Source organism: Bombina bombina, chromosome 5 (genome assembly GCF_027579735.1).
Source record: "Bombina bombina isolate aBomBom1 chromosome 5, aBomBom1.pri, whole genome shotgun sequence".
Classification (NCBI taxonomy): domain Eukaryota; kingdom Metazoa; phylum Chordata; class Amphibia; order Anura; family Bombinatoridae; genus Bombina; species Bombina bombina.
In genome coordinates this window covers 873,358,179-873,379,056 of record NC_069503.1, presented here as the reverse complement: position 1 = coordinate 873,379,056, position 20,878 = coordinate 873,358,179, and the positions used below count along the sequence as shown (strand labels likewise).

Below are 20,878 nucleotides of genomic sequence, written 5' to 3'. Positions count from 1 at the left end.
GATCTAAATTGCTACTGATTTGCCCCAGTGTTAAATCCTCAGTGTTGTTGTGTTGCTATATGTTGGCTAATTATCTTTGCACCATATTTTTTAATTTCACTATTTAACGTTTGTTCTGCTTACAACTTAGTTTTTTTTATTATGGCCTTTAATAGCCAGTTTGTTGTTTTTCATGTATTATTGTGTTCTTTACAACACTTGTTCCCTTCTTTCTTTAATACACAAAAATGTATTTGCAAAATGACTCTGATAATTTAATAACAGACCAACAAAAATCACAATTTCACACCAGCTGAGTAGTTGGTAAAACTGGCATATTTTGTAACATATACCTTTTTTCTTTTTTATTAAATATGTAATATGATAAACGCAAGTTATTCACATATTCAGAGACAAAAAAAAAACTACTCTATCATGCGACAAGTTCTGAGTACGGTAACATGAGTGTGATACATCTGCATAAGACTTATTCCATCTAATCAGGACTTCATTACTTGTCTATTTATATTTAACAATACATATGTTTACATTCCTTTCAGTTTACATTTAATATATAGCTTTTCTGTCGCTGTACTACCCAGTAAAATCATAAAAAATGAAAAATAAAAACAACTTTCTGAAATCAGAATGATTTTCATAGCTTCAAACTGAAAAGTGAAAGTCTGATCCACAGCTACACATTCTCAATTACTTATTATATATGTACAAATTGGCTTTGTCTGGATTTTAGAAAATGTGCAGGTTAATTGTCAAATAGAGATACTCAATGTTTTGGGGATGGCAATTTGCAATATCAATTACTCAAAAATGTGTATTTATACTGACCGGAGGATGTAGGGAAATATCCCTCCATCATTAATCTTATCAAATGCGGCAAATCTTGCAAAAATTGGCTTAACATAGTTCTTTAATACTGCACATATATCTTTACAGTTCATTACTTATGATGAGATATAGTTCATTTGTACTGTATTGCTATTATCATAATGTAATTATTGCATTATACAATATAATTAAGCTAAGATCAAGTAAATGAGAATATGCATTTATCCACACATGAATTTCCTGTAGAAGGTTCATTATTTGTAGTTTACCACAACAAAAAAAGGAATTACAGTAGTATAATATATAATAAACTGTTATTATATATTACATTATACCATCTCTGTACTCATCATAGCTGTTAAATCAAAAGCATCCTCTGCCAGAATGCAAGGGTTGCGTTCAGAATAAATGATAGGTCAAAGTGAACATTAAGGGCTAGATTATAAAAGAAGCGCAAAATATCGCATTAGTGCTCCACTGAGTAATACCAGCGCATGCAAATGTGGGCTGATATTACAAGTTAGGTACAATGTGAATGCGACCTTGCGTTCACATTGCACAGAAGCTTTGCGCTCACGAGAGCAGGCTTCCTTAGGCTCCAATGTGAGCCTTGTTCTCATGCAATGTGACACAGCATTAGAACTAGCGCAGCGAAGGGGGTAAGTTGTGCAACGATGGGCAGTAGATTGTAAATATATATGTATATGCTTATATACATATGTATTTGTGTGTTAAAATGTGTATATACACGTAACTATTTATGTATTAAGCATATACATATGTATTTGTGTGTTAATATGTGTATATACACATAATTATTTATGTATTAAGCAAATACACATATATGTGTGTTAATATGTGTATATACACAACTATTTATGTATTAAGCATATACATATATATTTGTGTGTTAATGTGTATATACACGTAACTATTTATGTATTACATATATATGTATATGCTTGTGTGTTAATAGGTGTATATACACGTAACTATTTATGTATTAAGCATATACATATATATGTGTGTGTTAATAGGTGTATATACACATAACTATTTATGTATTAAGCATATACATATATGTGTGTTGATATGTGTATATACACATAACTATTTATGTATTAAGCATATACATATATATTTGTGTGTTAATGTGTATATACACGTAACTATTTATGTATTAAGCATATACATATATATGTGTGTGTTAATATGTGTATATACACGTAACTATTTATGTATTAAGCATATACATATATATGTGTGTGTGTTAATAGGTGTATATACACATAACTATTTATGTATTAAGCATATACATATATATGTGTGTGTTAATAGGTGTATATACACGTAACTATTTATGTATTAAGCATATACATATATATGTGTGTGTTAATAGGTGTATATACACATAACTATTTATGTATTAAGCATATACATATATATTTGTGTGTTAATATGTGTATATACACGTAACTATTTATGTATTAAGCATATACATATATATGTGTGTGTTAATATGTGTATATACACGTAACTATTTATGTATTAAGCATATACATATATATGTGTGTGTTAATAGGTGTATATACACAACTATTTATGTATTAAGCATATACATATATATGTGTGTGTTAATATGTGTATATAAACGTAACTATTTATGTATTAAGCATATACATATATATTTGTGTGTTAATATGTTTATATACACGTAACTATTTATGTATTAAGCATATACATATATATTTGTGTGTTAATATGTGTATATACACATATTAACACGTAACTATTTATGTATTAAGCATATACATATATATTTGTGTGTTAATATGTGTATATACACATATTAACACGTAACTATTTCGTAACTATTTATGTATTAAGCATATACATATATATGTGTGTGTTAATAGGTGTATATACACAACTATTTATGTATTAAGCATATACATATATATTTGTGTGTTAATATGTGTATATACACATATTAACACGTAACTATTTATGTATTAAGCATATACATATATATTTGTGTGTTAATATGTGTATATACACATATTAACACGTAACTATTTATGTATTAAGCATATACATATATATTTGTGTGTTAATATGTGTATATACACGTAACTATTTATGTATTAAGCATATACATATATATTTGTGTGTTAATATGTGTATATACACGTAACTATTTATGTATTAAGCATATACATATATATTTACTGGGAACACACAGTTCCCATAGACCACTATGTAAAGGCATTTTTCAGTGACTTTTTTCTAACACCTCACACCCGCCAACTTTAAACCCTCATAATGTCTTCATGCAGTTATTTCATTAAAAATGCTATTTTTATTTTTTATTATTATAGAAGTTAACACTTTATTTAGGGGGCAATTGGGGTACATTTTGAAAATTAACCAGATGTCTGACCTCTGGTTAATTTTATGAGCACTAGCATGCAGTAGCAATAACCAGCCACTTTTAATGGCTGGTTATTTATTGTGCGCCCGTAAACTAGCGAATTTGCCCATTTACAGGTGCGCATAAATAACATTCCACTTGTAATCTAGCCCTAAATGTGGTGGGGAAAAAACCTTTCAAAACCACTGGGAGTACCAGAGATGACCAACTGTGGCGTTCCCCTACATTGTCCTGCAACTGAATAATATAATGTATATTGCTGGATAATTATAGATCAGTTTAGCAACACAATATAAAAGCAAAACTGATATTATTAAAATGTATATTTGAAACAAAAACATAAACTTTGTCTGCCTGTTGGGGAGTGATGTAAGTTTACAAGGATTCTATTTCTATTCTCATTTGCCTTAGAAAGAGACTTGGTTCCATGGAAACATGACTTGTACAGGGATCAAGAGCATTTCCTTAGCTGAAAATTAATTTGAAGAGAGGTGTACCAGTGGATCTAATGAGATTCAACTCTTTTTCACTGTGAAATCTGTGACTGCTAGTTGGATATATGCACATGAAAGAGGTGACTCATTCTCCATCTATTGAGTGCAATTTATAAAGTCATGAAAAGTTCTTCCCCTAAAATAACACTTCCGCCTCTTTTTTTTTTTTTTGCTTATTGAACCTGATACGTAACAATGGACAGGTGTAGTTTGACTCAGCACTTTTACATTCGTGATACGTTGTTGTGAAGTCTCCTTATCATGACATGGAAATATAAATATTGTACGATATTACAATGATACGCAAGCAGTTGGAAAACAAGGAGATAGCTCAATTACAAATAAATAGAAAAAAAAAATGGGAAAAGACAATGAAAGAATATGAAACAGTCAAGTGGTACAAGCTGCTGCACAATAGCTCCACACGTTTTAGTTTTGCTCAGGCCGGGACACCACTTCTGTAAACACGTCTTGGGAAAGGAATCTGTAGAGAATGCAGTGGTTCGCTGGCGCTCACTATAGTACAATACATGGTAATGGTGTGCCGAGTGTGAGTGGCCACACATTGCTCATCTGGAAGAAAGTTCCACGTGAAATGACAACAGTGAGGTGCATGGAAGGTCTGGGTCAGTATTCATCTTGTTGTTGTGCCTCGTCCTGTACATGGTCATGCTCCTCCCCTTCATGGTGGTCTGTGTGTCCATCCTGTAGATGAAACAGGAGAATGGATTATATCCATGTAAAAGAACATCAAACTGAATAGCAAATACCACATACATTGTTGTTTAAGATGGTTAATAAAACATACAATGTGCATTTATTATTTGTGCATGATATTGGTCTATGTATTTTTTCCAAATATTTCCCAGAGTGGCGGGAGTGCATCCTGTATACTTACTTAGGCTCAGGTTTATGACCCAGCTACATGCTACATAGGGATTTCATCATTTGCAAATTCCTGAAAATGTTACTGAAAAAACTAAAGTTTAAATGTATAAAGCTCTTTTGCAGTCCAATTATCAATTGCCATCGTTATAGCTTGGCAAATCCCAGAAGCCAGGGAAAGATGGCTCCTAAAATATTATGGTTTTTACTGTAAAATCTCTCCTTAGCTCCTAAAAAATTGTATGCTCGGATCTCACAATTTCAACAAATGTGCCAGCCTCAATCTTCTATAACTAAAGATAAAGATGGTTTCTTGTTCCTTATAGCCCCCAACAGAGGAACAAAACGGAATGCAACTCATCTTAGTATGCAATGCTGAAGCATGCTGTTATGTTTGTTTTCTACACATCTATCCAGAGATTTAGCCTATGATGTCAGGTTAGAAACAATTCTACATTTATAACTCAGTTGGTCTTTTGTCATTAGGGCTTTAGAAACACCCTGCAAAATCGCTGGTCTTATAAAACATAAATTATGCTTACCTGATAATTTCATTTCCATAGAGGGGAGGAGAGTCCACGGCTTCATTCATTACTATTGGGAATTAAGAACCTGGCCACCAGGAGGAGGCAAAGACACCCGAGCCAAAGGCTTAAATACCTCCCCCACTTCCCTAATCCCCCAGTCATTCTGCAGAGGGAACCAGCAACAGTAGGAGAAATATCAGGGTATAAATAGTGCCAGAAGATGATGAAATTTATGTCCGCCCAACGGAGATACGGGCGGGAGCCGTGGACTCCCCTCCCCTCGATGGAAATGAAATTATCAGGTAAGCATAATTTATGATTTCCATCTAAAGGGGAGGAGAGTCCACGGCTTCATTCATTACTATTGGGAACAAATACCCAAGCTCTAGAGGACACTGAATGAAACCCTAATCTGAGGGCACCACAGCCTGCAAAACCTTTCTCCCAAAAACAATTTCCGCAGAAGCAAAAACGTCAAATTTGTAAAACTTTGTAAAGGTGTGTAAGGAGGACCAGGTAGCCGCCGTACAAATCTGCTCCATAGAGGCCTCATTCTTGAAGGCCCAAGACAAAGCCACAGCTCTAGTTGAATGAGCCGTGATCCTTTGAGGAGGCTTATGTCCCGCTGTGTCAAGCTCCTCAACAAACAAAGACAAAGAAGTAGCAGAGGCTCTTCGCCCCTTGCACTTCCCATAATACACCACAAAAAGAGATGTACACTGTCTGAAATCCTTTGTAGCCTTAGAAGAAGAAGGGTTAGGACACAAAGAAGGAACAACTATTTCCTGATTGATGTTTCCTGAAACCCCAACCTAATGCAAAGTACAGCCTTATCCGCATGAAACACCAAATAAGGAGGATCATTTTGCAATGCAGCTAGTTCAGATACTCTGCGTGCTGATGCAATAGCAACAGGAAGAGAACCTTCCAGGACAATCTTAATGTCTAAGGAATGCATAGGTTCAAATGGAACCCTCTGCAAAACCCTAAGGACTAAGTTTAAGCTCCAAGGCGGAGCCAACTGTCTAAAGACAGGCCTGATCCACAGAGCCTGAACAAAAGATTGGATGTCAGGGAGCGCAGCGAGTCTCCTAGGCAACAAAACAGATAATGACAAATCTGTCCCTTTAAGGAACTAGCGGCAAGACCCTTCTCCAAACCATTTTGGAGAAAGGATAGAATCCTGGATACCTTCACCTTATGCCAAGGATATCCATGCTTCTCACACCAGGACAAGTAAGTCCTCCACACTAGGGATGGGCGAATGTGTTTATATTCGAATTCAAATGTTAGAACTAATGTTATTGTAGAAATTCGATTTACATAATAGAATATTGATAAGAACGAATATTCTTAAAAATTCGATTTTCAAATGTTATTTACAGTTTTCGAATGTCACTTTCGAATATTACATTTATAAAACACAATTGTAGACTAGAAACACTATTTTGAATTTGAATGTTACATTCGAATCGAATATCACATTCGAATTTGAATATTACATTTATAAAACACAGTATTAGACTAGAAATACTATTTCGAATTTGAATGTCACATTCGAATCGAATATCACATTCGAATATTACATTTATAAAACACAATATTAGACTAGAAATACTATTTCGAATTCGAATGTGACATTCGAATATGAATATTACATTTCGAAATTGAATGAATAGATAGCTAAACAATCTATTATTGGAACGAAAATTTTCTAATTTTATTGAAAAATTCAAAAACGAATATTGGAAAATAGAATGTTAGAATGTTATATAAACATTCGAAATTCGATTTGAACGAACAAATTATCAAAATTCGTTTTAAATTTCGAATTTTTAGAAACATTCGCCCATCCCTACTCCACACCTTATGGTAGATGCGACGAGTGACTGGCTTCCTTGCCTGAATTACTGTCTCAACATGCACAATTGAAGAGGTCTGGGATGGAACCTGGCGAATGGGATGACATCTATGGTTGAAACCATGAGACCTATCACCTCTATACATTGAGCCACCGGCTTGTGGAGGACTGAAGGGCAAGACAGTTGGATGCAAGCTTCCTGCGTCGCTGATCTGTGAGAAATCATGGACATAGAGTCTATTATCGTGCCAAGGAACTCCACCCTGTTGCTGGGAACCAGGGAACTCTTTCCTGAGTTGATCTTCCAACCATGAGATTGGAGCAGAAGAAGAAGAGCCCTCGAATGATCCTCTGCAAGGCTGAGTGACGGCACCTGAACTAGGATGTCATCCAGGTAAGGCGCCGCCGCAATGCCCCTAGATCTGGCTAATGCAAGCAGCGCCCGCAGACCCTTCGTGAAGACTCTCGGGGCCATTGCCAGACCAAAGGGAAGGGCCACAAACTGGAAGTGTTGGTCCAGAAACGCAAATCTTAGGAACCTGAAGTGGTCCCTGTGGATTGGCACATGAAGGTAAGCATCTTATAAGTCTACAGTTGTCATGAACTGTTCTCTTAAACTAGGGGCACAAAAAGATCTGATTGTTTCCATTTTGAGGGATGGAACACTCAGAAACTTGTTTAAACACTTTAGGTCCAGAATCGGGAGGAACGTGCCCTCCTTCTTTGGAACCACAAAAAGGTTGGAATAGTACCCTAGACCCCTTTCTGCTAGGGGTGCTGGTATGATAACCCCGAGAGAGGCGAGATCTCTCACACACTCTAGAAAGGCCTCTCTCTTCTCTGGTCTTGAATCTGCGCCCAGGCGGATGGGATCTGAACCCTATCCTGTAACCCTGGGAGACAACTTCCAGAACCCAAGGGTCCTGAACGTCCTGCAATCATGCGTCTGAGAATAGAGATAATCTGCCCCCTACGTGATCCGGAGGGCCGCCCCTTCATGCTGATTCTGTCTCAGCGGGCTTCTTGCTCTGCTTAGACTTGCTCCAAGATCCCTTGGACTGGTCCGCTTTCTCTGTGGGTTGCTGGTGCTGTGCCTTGTCCACACGAAAGGGACGAAAAGTAGATCCCTTAGGCTTAGTCTTCTTATCCTGCGATAGGAAAGCTCCCTTGCCTCCTGCAACCGTGGATATGATCGAACCCAACCCTGGACCGAACAGGATCTTCCCTTGAAAATCAGGGAAAACAGCCTCGACTTAGAGGTCATGTCCACAGACCAAGATTTTAGCCACAGAGCCCTGCGCGCTAAAACAGAAAAACATGACACCTTAGCATTCAGGCAAACAATTTGCATATTGGCATCACAAATGAAAGAATTGGCGACCTTCAGCACATTAATCTTCTCCTGTATCTCGTCGATAGAGGTCTCCCCCTCGACCATTTCACACAGGGATTCACACCAATATGTCGAATTTTCAGCAACCGTCGCAACGGCCGCTGCTGGCTGAAAAACAAACCCCATGTGCTGAAACATCTTTATCAACATGTTTTCCAGCTTTTTATCCATGGGCTCCTTAAACAACGAACTATCCTCGAGGACAATAGTCGTCCGCTTTGCGAGCGTAGAAATAGCCCCATCCACATTAGGGATGGTCCCCCACAGCTCAAGCTGAGAGTCCGGAACGGGAAACAGTTTTTTAAAAGAAGGGGAAGGGGAAAAGGACAAACCTAATCGCTCCCATTCGTTCTTAAAGGGACACTGTACCCAAAATTTTTCTTTCGTGATTCAGATTGAGCATGAAATTTTAAGCAACTTTCTAATTTACTCCTATCAACAAATTTTCTTCATTCTCTTGGTATCTTTATTTGAAATGCAAGAATGTAAGTTTAGATGCCGGCCCATTTTTGGTGAACAACCTGGGTTGTCCTTGCTGATTGGTGGATAAATTCATCCACCAATAAAAAAGTGCTGTCCAGAGTACTGAAACCAAAAAAAAGCTTAGATGCCTTCTTTTTCAAATAATGATAGCAAGAGAACGAAGAAAAATTGATAATAGGAGTAAATTAGAAAGTTGCTTAAAATTGCATGCTCTTTCTGAATTACAAAAGAAAACATTTAGGTACAGTGTCCCTTTAATAATATTTGCCATCCTAACGGGAACCGGAAAAGTCTGAGGTACTACCCTGTCCTCGTATACCTTGTCAAGCTTAGGAATCGCAGGTTCCTCCAGGATCTTAGGTTCCGGATCCTCCAGAGTAGCAAGCACCTGCTTCAGCAGAAAGCGCAAATTCTCTATCCTAAACCTATAACCAGGCTCCTCCGCAGCCGGAGGTTTAGATGACATGGACTCCGACCCAGAAGGTGCCTCCTCTGAAGAGTCGGAGTGGGCCTCATCATAGTAAAAAAGCCTCTGGATCTTACATCAGCGTAGACAAACCCTGGGCCGGGCCGCCATGATACACCCTACGCTTGCGCATAGCAGAACGTGGTAAGGCATGGATCACTTTCTAAACAGCCGATTCTAGTTGGTCCGCAAATTCTGACGGCCAACGAATCTCTCCCGAAGGAGTAACGGTTGGACCCCGGGACGCTGCATGTGCAATTGGAGATGAACGTAGGGAACGCACCTCACGGGACGAAGAACCCTCAGAGGTGGACAGCTCAGAAGTACTAGACATTTGTTTAAATTTAGATGTTGTAACTTTATCACGGCATGTGGAACATAGTTGAGCAGACTGATCTACCAGAACCTCCTCACAAACACAGGAATGAGACTTTGTTAAAGAGGGAGAGCCCTCTAACACGTCAGAGTCCTCCATAGCTTGTGCTCTTATTCAAACTAACTTAATTTACAAAAAAAGCACCTTTATACCGCCAATGTCCAAGGCACTCACCAACTCCTAGGACCCGGACTACAGAAACCGCTTTGTCTCCTGCGCCACAGATCAACAGAGAAGGAGAGATAGAAACACCCAGTCACATGGAGTGCCTGGCAGGACCGCCGCTGCACTAGGGAAAAATGCGCCAAAAATGGCTGCGCACGATTCCTGCAAGTAACCTGAAAGTTCCACACATTGCCAGAGCCCCATCTCGCACATAACGCCGCAATGACACAATAAACAATATCATGTATAAACCCCCCCCCTGTTCAAGAATCCCCTTTCCAGAAATATTAACATAGAAGACAGGGTCACAGTGTGACACCTTTTTATCTTTACAGAATCAAGGGTTATCACCGTTAATAAAAAAATTAAACAATCTTATCAGAATCTACGCCGTGGAACAGGAACACGGCCCTTCAAGTGTGACAAGTTATTAGCCTCGCTACTGACATGGACATGAGTGAAGAAAGCAGGCAGCGAAACTCGTCAACGCTGATTGGTTGTGGAGCTGTTAATATGAGTCTGGATGGTTTCGCAGAAAGACTCTCCCTGCATCTCCGGACTCTAATTTTCACCCAAGCTCTCACTGAGAGGCTGACAGGACTATTTAAAACGCCAGTCCCAATGCGAAGAGTACTACCCTCCATAAGAGACTACTCCGAAACTCCGGCACTTCTCTGCCATCCTCCTGTGATGAAAGGCAAAGAACGACTGGGGAAGTGGGGGAGGTATTTAAGCCTTTGGCTGGGGTATCTTTGCCTCCTCCTGGTGGCCAGGTTCTTAATTCCCAAAAGCAATGAATGAAGCCATGGACTCTCCTCCCCTTTAGATGGAAATGGCATCTACTTTTTCCATGTACAAAGCCATCTTGAATTCATTCAGTGCTGTAGCAATAGAAAAGTCACATAAAATGTGTAGAAAAATAAATTGATTTTGACAATTACAGTATATACATATTTTTTTTAAGATATACTTATAATTAGGCCATAAACACAATAGGTTTCTGGGGCCCTATCGTACCAATATGAATACGTCTTTCTGTATAATCAGGTTACTAAAAGAAACAAAACACATATACATGAACATATTGTATTATTTGGATGCCATGTTATAATTTGAATGTAGACAATTTCAGTTATAGATACTGTTTCAGCATGTGTGTCACAAATGTTTATTTAAAAAAAATAATAATCTTTATTCCAAAAATAAAATTAAAAAGTAAAAAGTAGGTATGCTAAAAATGAAAATGCTGGCAAGCAATTCAGCTACAATTATTTCACAGTAGTAGGCTTATGAGGCACAATATTGGAATGATGCTTAGGGGCCTATCTATCAAGCTCCGAATGGAGCTTGATGCCTCGTGTTTCTGGCGAGCCTGCAGGCTCGCCAGAAACAGCAGTTATGAAGCAGCGGTCACAAAGACCACTGCTCCATAACCTGTGCGCCTGCTCTGAGCAGGCGGACAGACATCGCCGGAATTCAACCCGATCGAGTACGATCGGGTTGATGGACACCCCCCTGCTGGCGGCTATTCTGCTGGGGGCGGCGTTGCACCAGCAGCTCTTGTGAGCTGCTGGTACAATGCTGAATACGGAGAGCGTATTGCTCTCCGTATTCAGCGAGGTCTGGCGGACCTGATCCGCACTGTCGGATCAGGTCCGCCAGACTTGAATAAATAGAGGCCTATATATCAATTTGCTGTTGAATTACAATATAAACACTATGGGTAGTAAACACAACCTGGTCATCTAAAATAGCTAATTGTTTTAATAGTCCTTGTGGGCTTTATTATAAAGTATACAATTACCCCCCCCTTTTTGGAGGGAATAGTGCAGAAACTCAAATTTACCTCACGGGTGCATGTATTTGTAGATAAAATCTAACATTTCCAAAAGAATAAACTGTAAGTTTCACTGAAGAGCAGGTTTATTGCTAAGCACTAAATAAATCTGTTTAATTTATGAGAACAGCTACATGTAATTACTCTAAAAACATTAATACATTAGAATTCCTGATGTAACACATTTAAGGCTTGAGGGCCTATTTATTATGTGTCTGTCCGACATGATCCGATCAGTGGATCTTTCTGACAGACATCGCTGAATGCGGAGAGCAATACGCTCTCCGCATTCAGCATTGCATCAGCAGCTCTTGTGAACTGCTGGTGCAACGCCGCCCCCTACAGATTCGCGCCCAATTGGCTCCATACGGAACTTGATAGATAGGCCCCTTGTTGTCTGCACTGAAGATAGATTTGCAAAATAGAATAAGACATTCTCCTAAACAAATGCCAATCCTGTCTATAGAAATCCAATCATGGGCTTGAAATGAATCATAATGCAAGCAGAAAGCCTTAGCTTGCATATGAAAACATAAGAGTATTTATTTACACACTAAAAATACACACATCACTTTGCTAACTATGAGTGCAGTTGAAAAGCTAGGTTTAGATACATGGCCTATGCAAAGCCTACTTAATACCAGCTGTATGTTAAAAAAGACCAGATTAGCTAGATGCACAGCAGAACCTTATTCCCAAGTCAGACCTTGGATGTTAAAGATAAGCCCAATTATGATAGCTACATGTCCTACTGAAGCCTCAGAAGCCTACTGAAGCCTCAGATCAGATGAATGGCCTCTTGAGTCAGATAAGCCCAATTGTAATACCTACATGTTCTACTGAATCCTCAGATAAGATGCATGGCCTCTAGAGTCATATAGGCACAATTATGATACATACATGTCCTACTGATGCCTCAGATCAGATGCATGGCCTCTAGAGTCATATAGGCACAATTATGATACATACATGTCCTACTGATGCCTTAGATCAGATGAATGGCCTCTAGAGTCGAACATGTTCAATTATGATATCTATGTGTGAAACCTCAGATCAAATGCATGGTTTCTAGAGTCAGACATGCCCAATTATATCTATATGTCCTACTGAAACCTCAGATTAGGTGCATGCTCTCTAGAGTCAAACAAGCCCATTTTATATCTACATGTCCTACTGAAGCGTCAATTCAATTATACCAGCTACAGACACAATTGTCACCACAAAACAGATGCAGTCTCTGCAGCCCCATTATGGCAGCTAAAATCCCAAGTAAAAGCAAAACAAATGCTTGCTGCCTGCAGCCTTATTATATTAGTTATCTTCCTAACAGAGCTCAGATCAGGTGCATGACACCAGCAGCCTCTTAAAATTCTGTTGCTGATGTTGCTAAAATTATGAATCTAGGGACTTGCAAGGCAGATGGTCATGAGAACACTGGGTGGCTTCTGCACCTGTAGTACAGCGAGGCAGCTAAATGCAAGAGAGGCATTCTGTACATCCGTGGAAGGGGGCATCCTAAGCATTAACCGCAGGACACTAAACAGGCTACATGTGAAAATAATACAAATATTAATGCGTGTTGTCATTAACAAAACTCAACAATGTCACAATTTAAAATTACTTTAAAACAATCTGTACAAAGCTATCTGTCAATAACAGCTACCTGCTGTCCTTCTTGTCATTCTAACTTCTGGATTGCAGGGAACTGGCCAGTTAACCAGAAACTACCAGAATGTTGCTATTTCACATAGCATGATATACAATGTGTAAGGTATAAATAATGCAGAATAATACATGGATTCCAATGGCTGCCCAGTTACTGTAGATAAAGGTTGTTTCTATTTTTGTCATATAGTGTTTATATTGTAGCTGCTTGCATAAATTAGCTATTTGAGGGCTGCCCACTCACATCAGCCCAGGGGGAGGGGGGCGGACATGAAAGCTTACAAGACTGTGACCTAAATAAAAAGGATCTGCAGAAAATACTGTTCTGTCATACATAGCCTCACAATATTACTGTATGATACTGACAAATACATTATAATTTTAAAGGGGCTGTACCAGGTTTTATCAGATACATGTTTAACTATATTCTAAAAGTTTTCTTCCAATCCTAATGCCATACAGAGATGCAGGAGAGATATTTACAAGAAGTTGCTTCTTATGGTTTGAGAGCAGGAAAATTCTCCTTTAGCATCAAAAAGGGCTTTCACAGTGAGGCAGATGCAATGTTAAGTTCACTACAAGGGCTGCTAATGACTGGGACATCAGGCTCAGGTTAGAGAGAGGGACATTCCAGCCAAAATTTAAATTCACATGGATGTATTTCAGTTTTGTATTGAAGCATTTTTGTAATATACATGTATTAGCAAAAATGCTTCTAAAAAAAGATATAACTGTTCCAATGTTGTATTTAAGTAGAGAATATCTAGCTATGCTTCTCATGCATGTGCAGAGAAAAATGTTTTTGCCAACACATGCATATTGTAAATATGTTTCTATTAAAAGATGTAATTCATCTATGTGTATTTAAATTTTGACTGGAATGTCTCTTTAATAAAAAAAAGGGCATACATGTTTTATTTGCATGACCTGTTTACCATCTCATTAGAAATATTTATTATACACTGGTTTCAGACATTGAAGTAGGCATATGCATGTGCATATTTACTGCTGTAAATAGAAAACCCTTTATCCAAACTGTAATAGTTTGGATTTTGGAATATTTTCATCTTTAAAATGGAGAGGGAATGAAAACAACAATATCTTATGCCATTTAGGTAATATTTACATGTCATAGTAAAGTTTAAACATGTAAACTAAAGTTAGTTTTAATACTTTTGTATACATAATACCATCAGAAAGATAGTACAATACTGCTATCAGAAAGGTTTATATTTATTGTTTAAATATAGAATATTATTTGCATTTAAGAGCATAAACAAAACAAAACAAAACAAAAAGACACAGAAAGAGAATATTTGTGACTTACAGACAGGGGAAAAAGTAATTTTTGCTAATTTTATTTAAAAAATATATATTAATCCAGATTTATAAATATATAGTCCCGTTAATTGGAGTAGCTGTGTTAGCCATGATTTTTTCTATTGGACTGACTTACTATAGTGCTTCAAACTTGAGAAAGGAATTCATTCTTCTGAAAGCTTGTCTACTTATAAATGAATAGTTAGTCCAATAAAAAAAAGTATAATTGCTCTATGCAAAACTCTTGTTATTCTAGAAAGAGAAAGGAACACAAAAAGCTAGGAATACCCATGTATTCTCTGCAAACCTGAATGATTAGTGCATCGGTTCAGGAACTGCACTGGTTGATTTTATTGCCTTTACTTAGTCATAACCGTGTTTCAGGACTTCAAAGAGTGAATATTTCAAGTCTTGTGGGGTAAGCAATTTATAGACCATGGGAGGAGAGAATCCATGAATGCAGTGAAGCACCATGTGAAGGAGAGCAAGAAGCATGAGGTAGCATTAAAAGAAAGATCTAGTTTTGAAGCTCATCTTTGCTTTGGTATAAAATTGGTTTAGGAGCTTATTGTATTTAGTTTTGTTCCTGGACAGTTAGTACTTGCAGACAAAAACTATAAGCTATGCATTTTTTTAAAAAGTCTAAGGATGGATTATAATGAAAAGTTGGAGAACAATGTATTTTGCTTTAATGTGTCAGTTGACCACACATGGAATCTCAAGATACCAGAAATTCACTTTCTACCACACTCTAGAGATCCTTCAAATGCCTGTACATAACACTGTCACTAGAAATGTATTCTTATCTTGTTTATCTAGATGTGATTTCTCCGTAGCGGACCTACTCAACAGAGGGTCTGATGCAAAACATTTTGGGGCCCCCCAAAGGTAACTCAGAAGCAATATAATAATAATAATATACATGCTGTATTGTGAGGACAGATAGATGTAACAGCGACCTGCACTAATAAAAGGCTCCCCTGCATTAGGATTGTACACGTTCCGCACACACCTATGTATATACTTGCTCCTACTTTGGCCTTGATGCCACTGTACCTTATGCACCAATGGTAGTTCTGCACCTGTGATTACTGTTAAGCTGTATTTGCAAGATTCTATAAAAATAACGTCACACATTACCTACATGTTAGAGCCTCTCCTATATTTTGATCCTGTTCAGAAAGCATCCCTCATGATAAGCAGGTTCAAAGAGTGTGTCTCACCCAATATCTTGATTGTATTTCCATTATAGGTGACTCTAGGCCAATGACCTTTGCATCATCATCTAACTAGACCTATGACTATTGAAATGGTCTTTAGTAATATTGTTACCACCGGTACAAACCAGTTTTGGAGAATTACAATGAGGCAGAGACCTAGATTCCATCCAGTTAAGCTTGGGAAGATGATATACAATATTGCTGACATGGACAGTTAGAAGAAAATGACTAGCTATAGGAAACAGAAAGTTATTTGGTTGATTCCATGAGTAAACAGGTTGCTTTAGACTGAATTGATAATGGCAAACTACTAGGAGCTATTCAGTTTGCATCAGGGCTATGGCTGACCATAACAATCTTTTTGCTGTAGCACATTCAGGACTGCTTGATATCCGGGCACAGAGAAAAAAATATATATATATGAAATGTTCTACAACAAATACTGCCCACAATAGCTTAAAGGGACACTATACCCAAACATTTTCTTTCTTTAGATAATATAATTTTAAACAACATTCCAATTTACTTCTATTACCTAATTTGCTTTATTCTTTAGATATACTTTAATTAAGAAATAGCAATGCACACAGTGAACCAATCACAAGAGGCATCTATGTGCAGCTACCAATCAGCAGCTACTAAGCATATCTAGATATGCATTTCAGCAAAGAATATCAAGAGAATGAAGCAAAATAGATAATAGAAGTAAATTAGAAAGTTGTTTATAATGGTATGCTCTTTCTAAATCATGAAAGAAAAAATGTGGGTTTCATGTCCCTTTAATAAAGAGCTGCTTTACACTAAGAGTTTTTAAATGTGTGCTCAGTTTTAACCTGATTTCACAGTTCATTTGCCTCTAGTAAAGAAGTGAAGGATATCCATGCCCTGGTATGGCATGTACATGGATTATGCCTCTTAAATGACCAGTAAATAAAGTAGATTTGTATAACCAGCAAATGCATACTAACAAGTCAATGCAATAGCATTTATTTTGAACTTTATTAGATAGTGTATATATTAGTGTAACACTTTATTTTAATGTATTTATGTAGTGTTGAATGTAACTTTTAATTTTGCCCTAACCCATTACGAGAGGTCTTTAGTCGCACTAACCCGACGATTGCAAATATAGTCAAAACTCATTTAGTCAAGTTTACTTTCAACTTGTAATACGCATGCAAGTTAAAGGGACATGAAACCCAATTTTGTTCTTTAACGATTTAGAAAGAGCATGCGATTTTAAACAACTTTCTCATTTACTTCTATTGTCTAATGTGCTTCCTTCTCTTGATATCCATTGCTGAAAAGCATATCTAGATAGGCACAGAAGCGGCTGATTGGTGACTGCACATAGATGCCTTGTGTGATTGGGTAACCCATGTGCATTGCTATTTCTTCAACAAAGGATATCTAAAGAATGAAGCAAATTAAATAATAAAAGTACATTTGAATGTTGTTTAAAATTGTATTCTCTATCTGAATAATGAAAGAAAAAAATTGAGTTTAATGTTACTTTAACGTGAATGCAATATTTTAATATCGTGCATGCGCTAATGTTAACACGTCACTTTTAATCTAGCCCAAAATATAGTCTCATCTCTTGTTTCTTTTGAGCTGTTCAGATTTGCATACATGTGAACAGATAAACTTTTCAATAAACTTGATGAAGCAATCAATATATCTGTTACTAAAAACTATCCACTGCCACCTTTTCCTGTGAAACAAAGCATCTACTCAGGTTGTCACAGTTAGAATTGGCCTATAGCAGGCAGGATCAGGTGTGTTCATATATTTGTCATTATTTAAGTTTTATTTACAAAATGCTTAGTACAAATGTGCTGAGAAAGGAATAATTAAATATGTGCTGAATGTGTGGTCTCTTCCTTTAGCAACCAGAATCTCATTTACACTAGACTTTAAGTAATTCTTATAATCGCAACAGGTGTGTTTTAAGAAATGCTTAACAAAAACAGAATTTATGTTTACCTGATAAATTACTTTCTCCAACGGTGTGTCCGGTCCACGGCGTCATCCTTACTTGTGGGATATTCTCTTCCCCAACAGGAAATGGCAAAGAGCCCAGCAAAGCTGGTCACATGATCCCTCCTAGGCTCCGCCTTCCCCAGTCATTCGACCGACGTAAAGGAGGAAAATTTGCATAGGAGAAATCATATGATACCGTGGTGACTGTAGTTAAAGAAAATAAATTATCAGACCTGATTAAAAAACCAGGGCGGGCCGTGGACCGGACACACCGTTGGAGAAAGTAATTTATCAGGTAAACATAAATTCTGTTTTCTCCAACATAGGTGTGTCCGGTCCACGGCGTCATCCTTACTTGTGGGAACCAATACCAAAGCTTTAGGACACGGATGAAGGGAGGGAGCAAATCAGGTCACCTAAATGGAAGGCACCACGGCTTGCAAAACCTTTCTCCCAAAAATAGCCTCAGAAGAAGCAAAAGTATCAAACTTGTAAAATTTGGTAAAAGTGTGCAGTGAAGACCAAGTCGCTGCCTTACATATCTGATCAACAGAAGCCTCGTTCTTGAAGGCCCATGTGGAAGCCACAGCCCTAGCTAGTTTGAAGGTCCAAGGTGCTACTAGTGCATCTACTAGAGTCGCCTTGGGATCCCTGGATCTGGACCCGTAGCAAGGAACCTTGAAGTTCTGACGAGAGGCCATCAGATCCATGTCTGGAATGCCCCACAGTTGAGTAATGTGGGCAAAGATTTCCGGATGGAGTTCCCACTCCCCCGGATGTAAAGTCTGACGACTCAGAAAATCCGCTTCCCAATTTTCCACTCCTGGGATGTGGATTGCAGACAAGTGGCAGGAGTGAGTCTCCGCCCATTGAATGATTTTGGTCACTTCTTCCATCGCCAGGGAACTCCTTGTTCCCCCCTGATGGTTGATGTACGCAACAGTCGTCATGTTGTCTGATTGAAACCGTATGAACTTGGCCTTTGCTAGCTGAGGCCAAGCCTTGAGAGCATTGAGTATCGCTCTCAGTTCCAGAATATTTATCGGTAGAAGAGATTCTTCCCGAGACCAAAGACCCTGAGCTTTCAGGAGTCCCCAGACCGCGCCCCAGCCCATCAGACTGGCGTCGGTCGTGACAATGACCCACTCTGGTCTGCGGAAGCTCATCCCCTGTGACAGGTTGTCCAGGGACAGCCACCAACGGAGTGAATCTCTGGTCCTCTGATTTACTTGTATCGTCGGAGACAAGTCTGTATAGTCCCCATTCCACTGACTGAGCATGCACAGTTGTAATGGTCTTAGATGAATGCGCGCAAAAGGAACTATGTCCATTGCCGCTACCATCAAACCTATTACTTCCATGCACTGCGCTATGGAAGGAAGAGGAACGGAATGAAGTATTTGACAAGAGTTTAGAAGTTTTGTTTTTCTGGCCTCTGTCAGAAAAATCCTCATTTCTAAGGAGTCTATTATTGTTCCCAAGAAGGGAACCCTCGTTAAACACTAAAAAACTCTAAGCCATCTCCGTGGAGATGTTGCCTGTACAACGGCAAAGAGAATGACTGGGGAAGGCGGAGCCTAGGAGGGATCATGTGACCAGCTTTGCTGGGCTCTTTGCCATTTCCTGTTGGGGAAGAGAATATCCCACAAGTAAGGATGACGCCGTGGACCGGACACACCTATGTTGGAGAAATCTAATTCTTGGAAGCTATGGTACAAATTGGGAGTCTACAAGAGATAATCATACAGTGGTTACACCTTTTAATGGTCTCAGAAGAAGATGCTTTCAGCATAAGAATGTTAGAGATCTGGAACACTTACTTATATTTTGTGATATACTGTATATATTTTTGTGATTTGTTGTATATAACTCTGTGTTCTCCACGGAACTGCCAGGTGGCATTCTGAAGTAGCCAAGTGCGGGCAGTGTAATACTTTGTAATACAATAACAATGTTTGCAATTTATAAGAGCTACTTAATCTATCCAAAGCACAAATTAATTTGATATAAATTGATTTAATGATAAGAAACATTGAAAGAAAGATATATAACATTAGTTCATTTTAGCTTAAAGGCGACATCCCAGCCAAAATTGAAATCCACATGGATGCATTTAAATTTTGAATAGAAGCATTTTTTTAATATACATGTATTAGCAAAAATGCTTCTAATAAAAGATATAGCTGTTTTAAACATGATACAAGCCCCACTGGTGCTTTGAGTAGCTGGAGAATTTAAAATGCTGGTGTAGTGACAATATCCAGCTGTGGTTCACGTGCACATGTAGAGAAAATTGTTAACATTAAAGCAGCGATAACTTTTACTAGAAGCATTTTTGCTAATACATGTATATTGCAAATATGTTTCTATACAAAGATGTAATTCGTCTATGTGCATTTACATTTTGACCGGAATGTCCCTTTAATACTGGCTTACATTTTACTTGTGTGGTCAGTAAAATCAGTCGGGTGATTTACCCATTAAAAAGACTCTGAAGAGAATACTGCAACTTATTAAGCACATTTACAAACAAAAAGGGAATTATCATGGCTCATTTAAACAGACATATAAAAGGCTGTAGGATGCAGAAGATATTTTGACAAGCTAACAAATTATCTAAAAATAATTCCACATAAACATCTTTTTAAGGTACTTAGGGCTGGATTACGAGTGGCAGAATGTTGCACACAAGCGATATCTGGTTAATCGCTTCTGTTTGCGCATGTCGGAAGTAGTGAGCGTATTACAGGTTGAAAGTAAACGCGATTGCTTGGACGCAATTGAATTTAACGCGCTCTGGTTAACTGTTACGCTCGGACAAAAAGTGTTACCAAAAACATCAAAAATACATTTAAAAGCTCAGTTACACTCATAATAACATTATCTAATAAAAATGATAAAAAAACAAATTGAATAAAAAAGGTTAGAAGGGCCCAAAAGATATGAG

At 37.9% G+C, this 20,878-nt stretch overlaps 1 protein-coding gene across 3 annotated transcripts in view; it reads right to left on the bottom strand.

The window, feature by feature from the left end:
* Positions 1-297: 297 nt before the first annotated feature.
* Positions 298-20,878, bottom strand: part of MAPRE2 (microtubule associated protein RP/EB family member 2) — a 546,785-nt gene continuing 526,204 nt past the window's right edge. For all 3 annotated transcript variants that reach the window (XM_053715023.1, XM_053715024.1, XM_053715022.1), the window contains one exon: positions 298-4,455. In XM_053715023.1, coding sequence (XP_053570998.1) covers positions 4,378-4,455 — 78 coding nt within the window. In that variant the 3' untranslated portion in view covers positions 298-4,377. The remainder of the gene's footprint in view (positions 4,456-20,878) is intronic.